Source organism: Poeciliopsis prolifica, unplaced genomic scaffold, assembly GCF_027474105.1.
Source record: "Poeciliopsis prolifica strain line A6 unplaced genomic scaffold, Auburn_PproV2 SCAFFOLD005, whole genome shotgun sequence".
NCBI classification, from domain to species: domain Eukaryota; kingdom Metazoa; phylum Chordata; class Actinopteri; order Cyprinodontiformes; family Poeciliidae; genus Poeciliopsis; species Poeciliopsis prolifica.
In genome coordinates this window covers 18,332,056-18,350,928 of record NW_026562380.1, presented here as the reverse complement: position 1 = coordinate 18,350,928, position 18,873 = coordinate 18,332,056, and the positions used below count along the sequence as shown (strand labels likewise).

At 37.9% G+C, this 18,873-nt stretch overlaps 1 protein-coding gene across 1 annotated transcript; it reads left to right on the top strand.

Moving 5' to 3' along the window:
• The first annotated feature begins 71 nt into the window (after nucleotides 1–71).
• On the top strand, nucleotides 72–18,662 carry b3gnt2b (UDP-GlcNAc:betaGal beta-1,3-N-acetylglucosaminyltransferase 2b). The gene is made up of 3 exons (XM_055029861.1): nucleotides 72–232; nucleotides 8,890–9,040; nucleotides 14,440–18,662. Exon 3 carries the CDS (start codon nucleotides 14,463–14,465, stop codon nucleotides 15,654–15,656), a length of 1,194 nt encoding a protein of 397 aa, XP_054885836.1. The 5' UTR covers nucleotides 72–232; nucleotides 8,890–9,040; nucleotides 14,440–14,462; the 3' UTR covers nucleotides 15,657–18,662.
• The last annotated feature ends 211 nt before the right edge of the window (nucleotides 18,663–18,873 follow it).

Sequence of the window (18,873 nt, the reverse complement as noted above, 5' to 3'; positions counted from 1 at the left end):
GCGCAAGCGAGAAAAAGCGCGAGCGAACGAACGAACGCGCGCGTGCGCGGCAGTTTCCTTTGAAGCGACTCTGAAAGTTCGTTTGCAGACGATGTCCAGGCGAGCAGAGGGGAACAGGGAGACGCCAAACAGGGCAACAGGCGAGAGCGGAGAGACTTATGGATTAATTTTACCCCCCAACCCCCGCCATTTTTAGAAGACTTTTTGTAGAGAAGCAAACGGCGGAGACCTGGTGAGTTAACCCGCATTGGTCGAGTTTTGCTCTTGTAATCGTTACTTCATGACGACTCTTACAGTGGTTAGCTAACCTGTTCTTTACCTTTAAAAGGGAACTACCGCAAGCAGGAGTTACTAAACCTACAGGCAAGATTAATGGTTGTATGTCAGCTCTGTTTTGCTATATCACAGCAACTTAACTTGGCAAAAGGAGAAGAAGAAAACTTGGAAACACTCGGATAAGATAGAAACTGAAGTCACATTGTGAAAGCATCTGACTTGGTTTCTAACGTGGTGTGTAACTGGATCCAATTCTCTTTTGCCGCATTTCAAAGATTGAACAAAAAACACAAAACTTTGTCACCTAACTCGACTTTTTATTCATTTATTTATTCATTTATTTATTTATGAAAATCCAAGAATTGAAGTTTCTATAATCCCACGAGTCGTTTTGCGACACGTTTCTGTTCAGGGACGTGTGTGTCATCTCTATAGCGACGCTGCTGAGACGCAGAAACACAAACGCTTGGCCATCATCTTGAGTTCACTTTGCCTCGCATCTGCTTGGCACGAAACGAAGCCACTTACACTTAGAAGTCACTGGGTTATTGAGCAACAACAGATAACGAACCCTGTGTATGTAGAGCAACTAGAAGTGTCGACAAAAAGGCAATTTTTAAAATGGGGTTTCTGTTCTGGATAGTTCGTAGATTTCTGTGAATCTTTTTGCACGTTACTTGACGTGATGAACTCTTTTACGCTACTGCCAAATGTGTGGAAGTGTAGCTGCTGTGCATCAGTTGTTACTTTGGTTCAAACGAGCTTAGTGGAAAACAAAACTATTGTTTTTGCCAGCTCTTGGTCGTCACTCCTTCTATAAAGTCTAATTTTATAGTAATCATGCAATGTTTTTTGTTCAGTCAGTTTAGGTACTTGGGTCTAAACTTATTACTTGTCATATGAAGTCGCTTCCACCTGGTTTGGTGTTTCCAGGGTGCAGGTCTTTTTGTTGCTAAGTCTTTATATAGTTTTAGTACCACTATTTTGTTTTAGCAAAGAAATACACAGTCAGTACCAGGATGTTGTGTCTGAAAGGATTTGTTTGTTGGTTTAAAATGGGAGTAGTAGGGGACAAAATTGTCCTTTAAAAATGCTAAAAGGAAAAATCTGTCCAGAGCAAGACATTCCTGTCTCCCAGATACATTTTATTTTGTGAATCATCCAGATGCTAAAATTGAACTTTCCCGAGTTGTTTGTTAACCTGGAGCAAGTCCAAGCTTAAAATAAATAGAGCCTTATTAAAGGATTGGACTAACTATTTGCGGCCGGTTTGGAGAAAGTAGAAATATGGGTATGTGAGATTAAATTCATGCCTGGAAGAATTAGTTTCTGAAAGCACATGTTCTTTGTTTTGGTCAATTTTTAATGTTGGTCCTTTACTGTAAACTGATGGGACCTTAAGAAAGATATTTTCAGAAATGCCCTTTTGAATACAGTTCACACTCAAGTACTTTATATTTTAGTTTAGAGTGAAGAACAGTCTGACTTATGGAGCGTTTTGTCAGCTGGATCATTTTATAATTCAACCTAATGTTGCAGGTTGAATAATACTTGACATCAGGCCAAATGCTTCTGTAGAAAATAAAATCCTCATCTAATCTGTAGTGGGTGTCCAGCTGAGGTGTAAAGCGTTTTAAGTGCCACAGCTAACATAAGGTTGCCCTTTTCTCTAGATTTATTTTTTAGATGTATAATTTCTCCTCTAATTTTAAGGTCATCAATTTCAGTCCTTGTTAAATGGGGAGTCTTGGTGATCCCCATGGGTGTTTCCAATTATATTGGAATCTCATTAGGTCTGAACTATATTCACTTTCTCATTAACACATATATCTATACTTTTCCTGCTCATGCAAACTGCAGAATAATCTTTTTACTGCCAGCTAGTAAATTGCAATATATTTTCTCAAGCAATATGCATAGAAAATATTATTTTAAGCATAACTGCCTTATTTATTTATTTTTTTTTTTGCAACTATGATGTTTAATATGAAATTTTGATTCAGTTTCATAAAAGAAACATTAGCACAGATGTCAAAGGCGGGTTAATTGTTCATGCTGACTGAGCTGTGCTTGACTTTGGTGCTTCAGATGCAAAGTAACTGCATCTTTGCATCTGATGCAGTTACTTTAGAAATATCAATAGAGAAGGTTCACATGCATTTTTGATTGTCCTGCAGAGCAGTGTATCAAATTGCCATCAAAATATCAGTATGCAATATTGTCATCACAAAAGGACTTCTTGGATATTGTAGTTGATGGCTTGTTATAATTTAGGGTTTTTTTTTTTTTTTTTTTGTTCATAGTCTGACAATTTATCTGTAACTGCATTTCATTAAAGATGTGTGTAAAACCTTGCCACTAATGTAAATAAAAATAAAAATACACAAACACAATTTTACAATTGGCATTAAATAAGAAACCAGATTAAAAATCACACGGGAAAGGAATAAGTTTGTTCATATGATGATATTAACAAACATGCTGCGCCATCATCATCATCGTACCACTTTCTGTCGTCTTCTTTGTTGTTTGTGCCAGGAGGGACATCTGGTTGTTGATCACATGACTCATGTGATGGACATTAGCATTTCCATTCCAGTTTTGTGAGCTATGCTAATTTTGATACAGTCATCCTAGGGCAAATTTTTTTCAGGCTGGGGATTTCCCCAAAATTTGTCATGTTTCCTTTAAGCAAATCTATTTTCATACATCACATTCCTGCAATTATACAGTCAACAGAAACACAGGTACTGAGTCTGACTTATGATACAGATTTCAGTCCCGATCACTGTAAATTCACTTTAATGGCATCAAGTTGCCAAGTCAAATTCATGCTTCATTTTTACAACTGCAGATAACATTTACTTGATTGTGCTACAAAATGACATAATGAGCTTCGAAAACAAATATCACCCTATAAATGTGAAACCAAGGTAAATGTATCTTGGCATGCAGTAACGATGTTGGTGCTTGATCAGGAAACATTTCTTTTTGCCCGTAAAAAATGTGCCTTGTTCATTAGATGTATTGCATCATCCTGACTGAGCGTGCAGGATTTGACTGTTGTATCATTCTGTTTGGGGAACTGAATATATCGTAACTCACCCCTCTGTAGGAATGTTCCTGTAATTTAATGTTGACGTCACCCAGAATGCTCGCAAAGACATTTAAGGTTTACATACTTCTCTGTCCTCTGTACTGGCAACAAAGTCTGAGGAACTTCATGTGGATATATGATTTACATATGTTGATGAAAGACCAGTAAAATACAGTGTATAGAAACTGACCAATAAATGGTTGGTGCATAATTGTAGCCATATCTAGGATCTTCCTCAGTCTGCTACAGGCTTCCTGTTTTCAGTTCCTGAGGATGTGCATGATCAGTTCAGCCAATAATAGCCCACAATGGTAATAATCTTACAAGGCCCAACAGAGACATCATTCTGCTGTTCTGCATCACCATGTTTTGGTTTCTGGTTTCTCACAGAAGTTTGACTTGTACACAGGCACACTTTCAATAAGCAAGAGGAAAAATACTCTAAGGACACATCTGAATGACTAAAATACAGTTTTGGAGTGGCTATACCACAGTCTGGACTTTAATCCAACTCGGATATTGTACAAAGTATGACTGTAATCGTGTCATTTAAACTCAGAAATCTTCCAACATGGCTCAGAGTGGGCAAAATGCCCTCTTGAGTTATCAAATGACCTGAGTTATCACAAACCTTTGAGGTCAGCCACTGTTGAGGCTGGCACCAGCCTCAACAATGTCGTTTCCATTAAGTTTCTTTCAACAGAAGTAGTTTGATTTGAAATATTCATTCAGTTTCCAAATTTGGAAAAATCTAGCTCACACCTCTGTAATGTGTTGCTGTTCTTCTTTTTCGGTTTGTGTTTATCAATTTAAACCTCGGTTAATTGGTTTTGACTAATTGTGCTCGAGTTAACCCAGTAAAACGATAACTTGTGTGAACATGCCTGGTTTACCTCTGTCGAAGGGTTAAATTGCATTGAGGGCAAGTAAATGAGTCACAAAGGGAGAGGTGACCTTTAGAGTGGGGAGTCAGTCACAAGTATTTGTTGATGAGAAATTCCTTTCTATTTTCGGGTTGAAAACCACTTCATTGGTGACGGCACGTTTCTTTCATCACTATTTTGTGGTGTTGGTCGCCTTAATTTATTCCTCCTTCACCTAATTAGAACATCCTGTTACTTTGAAACAAATATAAAGAAGTCAAATAGTTTCTAATCTAAACAGCTGTTCCTGTGTTTTATGGCTTCCTGTCAAATAAAGACAAAGTGAATAAACATAGTAATTAATCTCGCTTGTCTGATGAAAGCTAAAGCAGACATTTAGTTCTTTGTGAATACTGTTGTTTTACGTTAGATGCTTGTTGACCAGTTATCCCCTCTTCACTTGCAGCCTTCAGACTATTTATGGAGCTCTGGACTTTGCGCCATGTCACTATTATTCACTAAAACTCTGTCCTCCTCTGACCACTCCCGGTCCCAAGTAATGCTCAAAATATCTCTCACAACCTCAATTAGGCATTTACATCATGCGTTTGTATGAGGTAAGGCAGGACTCGTCGTTTAAATAAATTAAATTTGTTCAAGTAAATTCTCTCAGCTTTTGTGCCTTCTGATTTTGACAAAAATATATTGATTAAAAAATGTAACCACTCAGTTTTTTGATTTTTTTTAAATAAAATCAATTGTAGTTTCTTTTTGTATATATTTTTTAGACTTCTTTCAGATATGCAGTTATCAGCAGTGCTTCAAATTTTGCATTTTTCTCATATTTTTTTGACAACTTTATTTAAATTTGTTTTTGTTTGGGGTTTTTTTTCCCTTTGTGGTATTGGAGGACGTCAGTCAAAAGTTCAGTGGGTAATTTTAGAAGTACGCCATTTTAAGTAAATCAGTAAAATAAAAGTAGATGTTTTTTAGATGCGATTTATTTTTTTTTAAAAAGAGGATGGGGAAAGAAAATTTGCCTATATATAATTCCCCCCAGGATACTAGCACAGTGAGCAAAAGCTTTATGTTTTCTGCTTGGTTCTATGTAAATGAAGACACTTTGTTTACTTTTGCATGTTGTAACTTTAACGTCAGGTGTCTGTCCTCGGGCCATTTGCTTTTCTCTAAGCAAATTTGCTGTTGCTCAATGTTGGGAAGCATTTTACCATAATTGCTTGAAAACAAAAATTACAAAAACAAATGGTGGCCCTTATCAATCAGCTGCTACTAGATATCCTCAAACAGATATACTAATTTTTAAAAAGTTTATACTTTTTAATCGACATCAACAGTGCACCGATTTATTAGAGCTGATTTTCCTAATTTTGGATGACTGGTGATCGGCTGATACTTGCATGTGAAGCCGATTATTATTTTATTATTATTATTATTATTTATTTATTTATATTTTTTTTAAACCTACGCTCTTATGTACCTCAGCAAAGGTCTAAATATTAACCAATGTACTTTTCTGCTCTCCTGTTAGAGATGTTTGACTGACAGGCCAGGTAATGTCTGCATGTTTGCAGTTAACAATAAATCAACTTGGTGAATTTCATGCTACATTTAGCGACATTTCAGACAAAAAATTGATATGTGCTAAAATTGGTATCGGCAGGTCAGGCTTCTTAAAGTTCAGTCATAGATGATTGGCCAGAAAACTGCATCCCTAATTGACATGGTTCTCAACATTTAAACTTAACTTACTTTCCATTTTTGCAGTCTTGTTCTTGTCAAATGAAACAACTATTAACTACTTGTGTGGCACACTTATACTTGATTTCCTTATTTGCTAACAGCTTGAAAGAAATTTGCAAAAAAAAAATTAATAGAGATCCAGCTACTAATCTCTGCTGTAAGGTACCTGGAGACAGTGATGCACAACACCTGGGAGAAATGCAAAGTTAACTGCAAACCGGAGCTTTGATGCCTGTTCCTAGTCGGAGCTTATTGCATCTGAAGAAGATCTGCAGAGGCAGAGTTGACTATTAAACCAAAAAGCTTTGACAATTTGAAATGTTTGCCCTCATGGTCAATAATTTCTCAGACATTTCAGTGCAGTTGAAGTTGCATGACTCTTTGGTTCCTGTGGCTGGCTAGGTGTGCTTTATCTGCACTCTGCAAAAGCTGAACTTGTTCCAGCGAAGTACACAGGCCTGAGAACTGGTGCTGCCTTATCTGCAACCCTCATAAAACAGTTGGCTGTATGAGCTTGTTTGCTTTACTTTTTGGTTTTCCTTCACTTCGGCCTCTAAAAGATGCTTTATTGCTGTGATGCTGACAGGGATCCACAATAACCAAAAACATGGCAAACTGAGATCTTGCCTTCACATTCTCTAGTGAAGGCAAATATACCTGCTGTTGAAATAATGCACACCAACAACATGCAGCATTTTCCCTGGAAAACTAGGGCACATAAATGGTTGTTACAAAATTAAGTTTTGCAACTTTGGTTAAGGCGCATGAGGAGAAACCTAACTTCAGAGTTTGAGACCAGCAGACTAGTGCAGGGCGGTGCAATTAGTGCACATTCTTTCCCATCCAGTTTAATGCATCAACCATAAACCTAGCTTAGTCCATTTTCACTGCCAATGTTCCTGGTGTTTTAATAAAAAAAAAACCCTGCAGAAAGTAAACAAAGCTTAGCCTGCAGAGAGTAGAGAGAGCAAGTAAAGCCCGGTCATGTAAACCTGAGCAATGAAATATTTGAATCAAAGTCGGTCCAACTGTTCATTTTTCTATTTCAATCTTTTGACTTCAGACTAAAATTGAAAAAACAAAATTTTGTGTGATTCAAAAACAAATACCTTTTTTTTAAATTTATGGTTATCAATAGAAAATGGAAGGAGAGAGTGAATAATGAATTGCCTACCTACTTAAAATGCCTTCTTTTTTTTCTTTATTTTGCTGTCACAAATATGATAACCTAGATTAAATTGAGCTGTACGTAATTGAGCATGGAGCTGTATTTATTATTAGATTAAATTGATCTTTTTTACTACATTTAGAGTGAATTTCATTGTATTCATAGCTACATTTCGGTGTTCAGGTTTTGTTCTGTGGACATGCGTTAAAGAAAATGTCAGTTTGATCTAAAGATCCAAAATTGTTTGCATAAATATCTTATATTTATCTTAACATGCATTATTGAAGTGAAACTCAGAAACGGCTCTACCCTTCAGTGAATAATATAAGTCTATGAACAACTGAAAATGAATGGGAACGTTCAATAGACCTGAAAAGTCTGCTCTGTTTTGAGAAGAGCACCTGAGACACTGTTTCTATTAAATGCAGCAATCAATCTTTTCACTCCAGTAACCAGCTGTACAACATTACGAGTTGTGTCCGTTTCAAATTATGGATCTATTGCATCAGGTGAGATTTTGATAGGTTTTCATCTTACTGCTGCCTGGATGTGTTGTCGGGATGTTTATCCACATATGGAGAGGCTTCTGCAGTATATTGAATTAATTTTGCAGAAATCTGATTTTCAGCAATTAAGATGGAAGCAGCGTCTCCACCCAGAGAGAACATCCTGGGTAGAGCTGATTATGTTTAATGGAAATGATCAATGGCTATCTAATGCACCCTCCAGGTCGGGATGGTCAGTGTCTGCTAAGCCTGTCACAGTAAGCAATAAATCGATAAATGAATCTGTCACGAATCAAAACGAGCTCGATAGTTTCCATTTGCAAAATTGTTTTGTTTGTGTGTCTCTCTCTATCACCACGTCTTCAGACTGACGGATTGATCTCAATTCGCCCCTTTCTCCAGAACAATTTTCTTCAGACTTCATAATTAATTTATTTCTTGATTTGATTGTTTTGTTTGTTTATTTTGGATATTTAAAAAATGTCTTCCAGTTCCAAAATTACAATTTTTAGAAATAATGGTTTATTGATCTTTGAGAGGGTGTACTTGCATTATTGAAAATGGTTTCAAAACATCATCGTTTATCGCAAAAAACTTCTGGGACAATTTATCGTCCAGCAAAATGTATTGTGACAGGCCTAAGAACTGCTTACAAATTCTATACTTACATCGATTAAGGCTGAACTTAAAATGCAATCATTGACTTACAGTTTCATTAAAGAAGCTCTAACTAAGGGGGTGTCCAAAATTTTTGTCACATGGGTCAAAAGTACTTCATTTGAAAACATTAGCCAAATGTTAATAGACCGATTAAAACCAGATTTGGTTCTGCCAAGGTGGACTTTAAAGTATAAGTCAACGTTTAGATGTGGTCCTAGTTACCATGTCAATCGAAGGAAACGAGAAAGCTTGGAAAAGACGATCACCTTGTGTTGCATGTAACATTTTTGTAAGTAGAGTTTAATCTAGAAGTTGTAGGTTTGTACTAATTTATTTAATTAAATGTTGAATTGTGGTTTGGGGAGACGCACAAAATCAGTCCAGGGGCCACAAAAGGCCCTTGGACTCTACTTTGAACACCTTCGCGCTAAAGATTAATACTGATAAACCTTATCTTATTTCAATTCTGTCCAGAGACTTTATTAAAATGTACATGAACAGGATAAATGCAAAATAAGGTAGTTTTCAAAAATAATTTCATCTTGTCTGTGTTTTTAGGTTTAGTCCCCCTCGCCTGGTCCTTCCCAACCTTCCTACCCTTTTTCCCCATTGGCTCTTGTTCCCAGAGGGTGGAGATAAGCATGGGGTAAGACGGCTGCGACTAAACGCCAAGACAACGCCAGCTGAAGAGGCACACTCACCTGCACTAGTAAGATCACTCACTGTGTATGTTAATTCATCTCTTTGACAGAACAGGTGTTTCCTAAAGTTAATTTAAATCTGAACATAAATGCTGGAAGGGGATTATTTACTGATAAAGGGGAAGCTTGGGTGTTTGCTCAGTGATGCTCAAACACAAACAAGTCTTCAACCTGCCATTGTTCCCTGGTGCTCCACACCCAGCATACAGGTGTGATGCCTCGTCTCTCTAAAGCTGCTGTCTGTATTCAAGCTGATCGTAGCATGAAGTGATTTGTTAGGGACACGTCTATAAAACGACCACAAACTAACTTGTAACAATTGATTACTTGACTCGCTTACTTTTCTTTTAGATCTTAGAAATCTGCTCAACAAGCAGCTGAAGCAGAAAACCTGTCCAGCGAGGTCGAACTGTAAATAAAGTTAAATTATTTGTCATGAAATTGACTAATATTGCTGCATAATCTGTAATTGTTTAAAGAATTACAAACAATTTTTTTTCTTAATTATGGTGTTCTGCCAGATCCGATGGAGTTTTTTTTTTAGTTCAAGACTGAACTAAAAAAATTTAAAGAATGGGAGACATCTTTACATGTCTCCCATTTTACACTGAAAAACATTACATTAATGCTAAAATTACATACGGGTGAAAAGAGAGCGTTATACAAATGCAGACTATTTATCATTCAAAAGGTTGAATATTGGCACCTTTTCTCTTCAGTTTACATCCATCTGTGCTTTCTGTCACTTGAAATGATCGCCATACTGGTTGTTCTGGTTAATGACAGGCTTGTTAATCATTTAACATTCTGATGATTCAGTCATTCTACTGCGCTACAATCCTGCTCTCCAGCATTGCAGAGCAAAACTAATACTTAGTTTGTATTAGTCATGGTCCCAGTTATGACTTTTTGATTAAATCATAAAATTGTTGTTGTGATTATTACAACTAAGGATAATCAGAAGCTAAATTTTCAATGTTTTAGCCATCAGAGTATTTCATGTGAACTATTTTAACGATACAGGGTTTACTTTACTGCTATTGGAACAACAATGGGGCTGCACAGTGGCATAGTTGGTAGAAGTGTTGCCTTGTAGCCAGAAGGTCCTGGGCTCTGTTCCTGTTCCGGCGTCTTTCTGCACAGAGTTTGCATGGAGTTTGCCTATTCTCCCTGTGCATACGTGGCACTCCGGCTTCCTCCCACAGTCCAAAAACATGACTGTCAGGTTAATTGGTTTTTCTAAATTCTCCCTAGGTGTGTGTGTATGTGCTCAGTTGTTTGTTGTGTCTCTGTTGCCCTGCAACAGACTGGCTACCGGTCCAGGGTGACCCCACCTCTTGCCCGTAACGTTAGCTGGAGACAGGCAGCAGCACCTCTCCCGACCCCACTAGGGACAAGGGTGTAAGAAAATGGATGGCGCAACAATTTTGTTCGTTTTATGATGATTTCTTTGACAACAGAGATGTTTACATGTGGTGTTTTTTCTATGCACTTTGAAATAATGGGGACCAATTAGGGATGCAGCTAATGATTATTTTAGCAATTGATTAATCAATTATTCTGACGATTATTTTGATACAAAAAAAACTGGCACATTCTCCAGATTTTTCATTTAACCACTGAAGCCTCCTTGACACAATATTAGAAATATATTAAAAGATGTAAATAAACAATTAAATTCTTTTTTTAAATCCGAATAAAAAATGTTTTACCTAAAATACAGCAATGCAATACAGCATGCTTCACCATTTTTCCTGAAATAAAAATCAACAAGGAGAGCAGTGACAAACATCTGTACTATGTTCATTGCAAAATTTTCTACTATATTTTTAAACTGCAACAGTAATGCAGAGCAAAATTTAAAAGTATATTTGCACTTTGAGGAAAGTGCAAATAGTGAAAATATTTTTCACTATTTTTATGTTTGTAACATCTAGCTGAGCCAAGCTTGTTGTTTTGATGCCAACTTTCTCATGTCGGTAAACTTGCTTTTATTAACAAACCAGCCTCCACTCCCACTCATTTCCCTGAAGTCCTTGTGTCTGTGTGGGATGCACTCGACAGGAAAGCATAATTATCCAGGAGGAAAAGACAGGAAAATGAGTCACCAGATGAGAGCTTGTTTCTGCCCGTCTCTGTCGGTAATCTGATACCGTTTAAACCCTTGTTGTACATATTTTTCCAGTCGTATTATATTTGAGTGAAAATCAAGGGGAGAAGTGTCATGCAGAAAGATAGGTTGGATGAGGCACAGAAAGGAGAATGGAGAGAAAACAGTGCACAGTTGTTGCTAGGAATCTGAGAGTGTAATATAATACACAGGCAGGAAGTATTCAGGCAGTGGGCCAGAAGATGGTGAACCCACTGGTACATTTTAATTAATCTAACTCTACTAATCTTTTTAATCTTATTATTATTAACCTTGATAGCAGTATCATTATTTATATTTAAGATTATTGTATATTAAATGTGGCCCAGTTTTAGTTTAGCCAGTTTGAAAGATTTGGTTGCTATTGGTAGATTTCCTTCAGTTTCACTATTATGAAAGTTTTCCAGTCTAATTCCTTTCTTCCAACCATTTTGAAATATTTGCAGTTCAATCCGAAACATGTTAAGGTTCCTATTGTCATGTTCATAATGACATAAAAACAAATTGTGTAGTCGGGCTAAAATAATTATTACAATTATCGATTCATCACAGTTAAGATAATTAACTAATTTAGTAATCGTCAACAAATTTAGAAATAGACTAATTAATTGGAGCATACAGACTCAAAAATGTCATTTGCTGAAAGAACATAGTTGGAATAGTAATAAAGCCAAAACTGTACAAAACATATATTTTGTGTTTGCAGGTCAACATTTGCAAACACAAAGTTCATCATCTGGTTAAGATTTACTACAAAAATATGATTGTATTTTGGACAATAAAATTGTTTTCTTATTTAAAATCGAACTTTTAATTTTATTGTATTTCTAATATTAAATTTTAAAAAATATGTGGAAATGCAGCAAGCATAAGGCAAAACAAAACCTGCAGGCACTTTATTGCTGGATCATCACGATTCTCCCTAAATGACGAGCTGTGATTATTTTTAAGATAAATTACAAGTAAACTGACTGGTTTATGTTCAATAAACTACGTGCAAAGACTGTTTCCTTCAGTCTTTGCATGTAAGCCTGACCAGTTGTTCTCAAAAACGTCTTTTTCTCTGGAAAGTGAGATGTGTGTAAACATCTTTGCGGGCCAAATGATCGAGGGGGCAAGGAGGCGTTAGGGGCTAAATGAACAGATAGTGTTAACTAACTTTTGGTTTAGTAAAACAGGCTTCCACCATCCCACTAAAGTCTGTTTGAGAAAGAAGCTGGTACTTGTTTCTATGTACTCCAGCATTAGAGTGCTCTCTGTTTGCCTTGATTGGTAAGCAGAAGAGTCACGGTGTTGTTAAAACATCACTGTCTAACCTATATCAAGAAAAGTTTGCTCTGATTTCATGTAAGTTACATGATAATTTGTATTTGCTAATTGCCACAATGAGAGAATATGTCAAATTTATATATTGATGACAAAATCTATCGCCTTCACACTGTATGACTTGGGTCGGATGTTTTTAGTTTCCTTCCACAAGTTTCTCACAATAGTTTCCTGGAATTCTGGAGTTTTTTGTTTTGTTTTTCATTATTGTGGCATTTTGCAAATGGAAATTATTTTAGTCATTCTGATCACAAACAATAGCAGTTTGGTAAAATCTAAGGATGTCTTTATTTGGAATATGTGACATTCTGGTTTCAGCTGTAAATGAGCATTTCCTGTAATGGAGTTTAGTAGTGAGCGTAAAAGCGACAAAAACACCTGGTTAAATCTTTTTCTTCCAAACATATTTCATCTAGTCTTTAATGGTCCAAATTGCCTTGCATTAGACACTCAAAACGTGCCTCCACATAGACTTTGACTGTAAACCAGACACGCATCACACTCAAAACCCGTTTGGTGTGACCACACCATTCGGCTGGGCTGGTCTCTATCTCATAGGTTCAGGAAATGATAGGCAGGGTGCACCCTTGATTCATTGCCAGTCCCTCACAGGTGCCAACAGAGACCCAGAACAAGCAGGCAAGCATTGTGATGACGTGCAGCTCTCATTCTGCTTTCGGCTTGTAGCGAAAATGGAACCAGATGTCTCTAAAAAATTCACTAAATTAAAAAAATGAAATAAAATTCTGTTTCAAAAAAGGTCTTATGGAAAAAAATGCCTGAATGCAATATTTCCGGTAAGCAATGATGTTGTTTTGAGACCTTTGTCAAGTATGCAAGTTCATGATAAAAAAATAAAAGGTTTATTGTACATCAGAGTACAAGATACAGTGCATGAGTAAAATAAACAGGAAATGTTGTGTTTTAATGAATGATTATTAACTCTGTGTGTGAGAGAGAGCAATAATAAGACTATCAGTATGTGAAGCAATTAAACGAGTAATAATAATACATCAATAAATTATCTGACAGGGAGGTAAATGTAGACATACAATGGATCAATTAATGGTAAATGCATTATTTCTACCAGGTGGAGTTTCCTGTATTGGATACAGGAACTGCATGGGATGGGAAGGAAAGAATAATGCAGACAAGGGGCAAAAACGGCAATAACAATGCAAAAATAATGTTATTTATAGTATAAGTGAGGGATGAATTCATTTCACAAATGTTTTGTCTACTTGTCATTTTGAAGAAATCCATAAACTTGAATTATTTAAAAAACAGGAAGATTAAAAATAATAATAATAATAAATTAAATGGGAAATAAAAACCACACACAACCATAACCATAAATTAAATGGATTATGAAGTTGTGAAGCCCTACAAAAAATATGAATAATCAAAATGGAAATTAGACCATTTCAATTTATCATCTGATTAATAGATTATTGCGACAGGCTAACAGCTGCAGCCAGTCTACCTCTTTTTGTTTTTTTGTAAATGTGTAACATTTGACTTTGTAGCCTCTAAAATGCTAAATATTTAATGCTTTAAGTTTCAGGCATATATTGGCTTGTTTCCTGTAAGAGAACACATTGATATGTCTTTAAATTTTGCTTCCAGTCTTGTATTTAATTCTCCTACAGTCTTTGGTCATGGTCGGATAGGGGAGGCTGGGGCCATCGTCAGTCTATCAGTTCCCAAAACTACGTAAAAGAGTAAAGATCTTGTGGGGTCCATCCAGTTCAAGACCCCAGGAGGGCTGTTGGGGGTGGAAGAGAAAATGTGTAGTTTGTACATTTTGCTTTCCTATTATGTCCCTTTTTACATATTGAAGTTGCTTCTGCATATTTTCTTCCTGAAACTAAACAGTTCTTTGATGCTGTGAGTTTTCCCCAACTGATTGCAGTTCTGTTCCCGTCTCTGTAGGTGGTGTCCGGTGGAAGACTGCCATGGCGTTGCTGCGTTGGAACCTAAAGCTTATGGTGACGGTGACGATGGTCAACCTCTTTATCGTCATCCTCATCTCCCGTAACAGCGGCACAGACAAAGATGGCCGTCGGAAGCCCACTGTTCCCACCGATCCATTCTGGACCAAGCTGGCCCCCAGCTCCCCTTACTGGAACCGCCAGCAGCAGATCGTGGACCTTCAACACAATCCCATCATCACCTTGAACTCCAGCATTGCAGACTTGCCCGACTGGCTCAACGACACCAGTTTACCTTCTGATCCCTGCCAACCCAACCTCGGGGTCAGAACTCAGATTAAAGACTACAACTCTCTACCAAACCGCTTCAAGGACTTTCTGCTCTACATGCGCTGCCGGTCCTACCCCATCCTGATGGACCAGCCCGACATCTGCAACAACCCCCCTTTCCTGCTCCTTGCTGTCAAGTCCCTGGCGCCGCATTTTGACCGACGCCAGGCCATCCGTCAATCCTGGGGCTCAGCAGGTGTCGTCGCCAACATGACAGTGGTTACTGTCTTCCTTCTGGGGAACACCACAGCAGTGGACCACCACCCAGATCTGTCCGAGATGCTGCAATACGAAAGCCGGCAACACAAGGACATAGTGCAGTGGGACTTTAGAGACTCCTTCTTTAACCTGACGGTCAAGGAGCTCCTCTTCTTGGAGTGGATCCAGACCCGTTGCTCTGGCGCCCGTTACATCTTCAAGGGGGACGACGACGTCTTTGTCAACACCTACCGTATCCTGGACTTTCTCAAGGGTTTGTCAGGGCCCAAAGCCAGGGATCTGTTTGTGGGTGACGTGATCACCAACGCGGGGCCCCACCGGGACAAGAAAGTCAAGTACTTCATCCCAGAGAGCATGTACACCGGAACGTACCCGCCATATGCAGGAGGAGGGGGCTACCTATACTCCGGAGACCTCGCCGCCCGCCTGCATAACATCTCGCAACACGTGGCACTCTACCCCATCGACGATGTCTACACCGGGATGTGCCTCCGGAAGCTGGGGCTCGCACCGGACAAGCACAAAGGATTCCGGACCTTTAACATAGAGGAGAAGTACCGGTCGAACCCGTGCGCGTACAAGAGCTTGATGCTGGTTCACCCCAGGACGCCACAGGAGATGATCCAGATCTGGTCCTGGCTCAACCGACCTGATCTCAACTGCCAATGATCAGACCGAAGGGACCCAGCTGGCTCGGTCTGGCCCCAAAAAGTGACATGCTTTGGGGTTTGTGTGTTGTTGTTTTTTTATAATAAAGAGGGTCATTATAAAAAATTGGCAGCTTTAAGTTAAGACTACATAAAGTTGTGGGAGAGTAGGATATTATTTTGACTTCCTCAAGCTAATTCTGCTAGCTTAGCTTCTTTCAAAGTGAATGTCTTCAAAAATGGATATTTATGTCACAGCTATTTATAAATGCTTTGTACTGCTTAAACACTGTCAACTCCACAATGGAGGATCTCAATGCTGTATTAATGTGGAGAAGGTTATAGGAAGTATTGGTGGAAAAAAGCACCAACCAAACGGAACGGGTTCACCGGCTAGAAAACACAATCCCGGCCAACACAGTTTTTTTTTTATTGTTATTATTTCCTTGAGGCTTAAACTATGCTGCTATTCCCATTATCCTCCCTGAAGTATTAACATGACACTCCAAGCAGAGCTTCAGCACGACTTTTATTAGTATGTCTTTTTAAATGAGTCGCTTATCTGATCAGAAAGAGTTGTTACACAAATCCGTAGGTGTTTTCACTTTGTCTGTATTGGAGATGCTTTGCTTTCACGTTTTTTTTTTTTTTTTTTTTTTTTTGGACGTTGTGTTACAGCAGACTGGGTCTTTGGATAAAACGGTGGCCTGGTTCTGCTTCGCTCAGCAGGAAGGAAGACGAGCTGGAGGAATCCAAAGGCTGAAAACAGCCCGGATGTGAATTTTATTGGGGGTTTTATTTATAATGAGTCGATAATCAGTGCTAAACCTTCCACCAGAATGTCTGACAAAAGATGGTTACGATGACATCCCATCACGAAGCTGACTCTGAAATGTTTACTGGTTTGATTCTTTTTTTTCTTTCTTTCTTCTTCTTTTTTCTAAAATGGTCCAGATTCATCTATTATCTTATCCGCTTTAGAGTTGGTGCTTTTTCCTGCTTAACTTTTTTTTTTTTTTTTTTATAGGAATACTGCATCTTGTCTTGATGATCATTACAGCTAAATGGAAAGTAGAAGAAATGCACTGTGCACAACATGTTAATGCAGATGCAAGTGTTTTTCTCTGTTAGGGTTCTGATAGAAAATGTCTGAAATGACATTTTCAGTCCAAAGCTGATCCCATCCTTTCAAACCTCACATTATTTTCCGTTAAAGAAGCTCCCCCTGCTGGTCAGGGTGACAAACTCAGACTTGTCGATGCTTTGTATACAAACTGATGTCTCTAGATGAGAACTGGTTGTGTTTTTACCATTATAGTCTGATGATCATCATATTCACTTTCTCGCTGCTTCGAATCCCCACATAGCTGTCGCCTGTGATTGTCTCTGTCTACGTTAAATATTGAAACACTAAAAAGAGCTAAAGAATCAACATTCATGCTTTAAAAATAGTTTAAATACAAGTAAAAGCACATTTTTAATCTTTTTTTTTATCAATAATTGGTTAAATTATCTCTCTGAACACAGTTGGTGGCTACTTGACATGTTTACTTGGTGTCCTAGTCATACATTTTAGGGAATTTCTTTGTGACCAATGTTCCCTCTAAGCTGCGCGCCTGCGCAATCGCGCACTGCTCACATATTCTCAGCGCACAAGAAAATCTATGTAGCGCATAAAATAAAGTCCAACGTAAAGTGGACATTGAGCTCAGACATCAGTTTTGACTATGGACCAATAAAAAAAATTTCCGTACTACTTTGCGATCGAACTCAGTGAGTGACAGGAATCCAGCCAATGATACGATACGGTTCACTTTCGCTACGCAGAAAGCGAAAGTGTGTGAATCGCCGTGTGTACGTGGGTTACGTGCCTTGGTCATATGCGCAGTGCAGGTGAGAATAGTGCAGTAGAGTTAAGAAACGTGAAAGCCATCACCTTATCATGTCTACGTGGGACATCCACTCACCAAGCCAAAGTAAAAAAAAAAAAAGAAATGCACTTCTTCTAAGATCAAATGGAATCAAATCAAATGAAAGGAATGGTCTGCATTTGATATTGAAATGTTGAGTTCAGATTTTTGACTATGGATAAGCAGACATTTGTACACTGGCAAAGAAGTATGAGGCCATTCTCCTCCACCCACAGATTATGGAGGCCATTATCAGTCAATATGCTGAATTCAACCACTGGAGAAGTGAGAAGACGTGAGAAGCGAGAAGGGCAGACGTGAAAAAAAAACTAATTAAATATTTTACAAGAATTTATACTGCATCACAAGCTACAGAAAACATTGCATTGTGCAAAATGTGAATGTTTTAATATGAACAAACATTTATGTCTGAAAGGTGTGATGTCTCATTTCTCACCCTGGCTGAAGCAGGACTCTTACTTAAAGCATGCATCTCATGGACAGCAATGTTTTCTCTTTTTTATTTTAATTGAGCAAATCACTTAAATTAAAAGCAAACGAATGAAAATTGCTGATGTAATTTGATTTTTTAAATAAGCCATGCAACTTTCTATGATCCCAGATTTATGATACTTGTGCATGGCCACGCTGTGCACACTGATGATGCTCACAGTGGTCCTCAGTGTGCCCAGGAAGCTTGTGTGTACGCCCAGACACATAAAAAATTAGAGGGAACATGGTTTGTGACTATCTTCTGTTTTTTCTTTCACGCTCTCTAGTTAGATCATGTCTTGCTTTTACCTTATGTTGCCCTCTTTCCTTTTCCTCAGACTCACCTCAGATAATCCAGTTGAATGTTTCCAAACTAAAGACTTTTCACATCATACTTGCTTTTCTAAAACCCAAACATTTTTTACTTGCCACAGTCAGAACCTTCTGCACAGGAGTCCAAAATGATCACCAAACCAGATGTACTTGTACTGTATGTGTGAGGATGTTCTTCAGTCGTGTTAATTAAGCTTGTTTTAAGCAAATTATTTAATTTTCAATAAAGGTATTTTTTGTATGGCGATCTGTTATTTAAAAATGAATAAATTGTGAATATCAAACCTATGAAATGGTAGTAAATGTCCTTCTGCTTCATAGAAAAACTTTAACGCTTCAATAATTCGGCTCTTTGCCAAGTGCTTCCAAACTTTCCCACATGCTCTGTACCGGATTCTGCAGCAGACTGGAAAAGTACAGGATTTATTTGTATTTCTCTACTTGTTTTTGTGACTCAGCGGCTCGCGCCCGGATAAACGCCTCAACTATTTGATTTGGATTTTA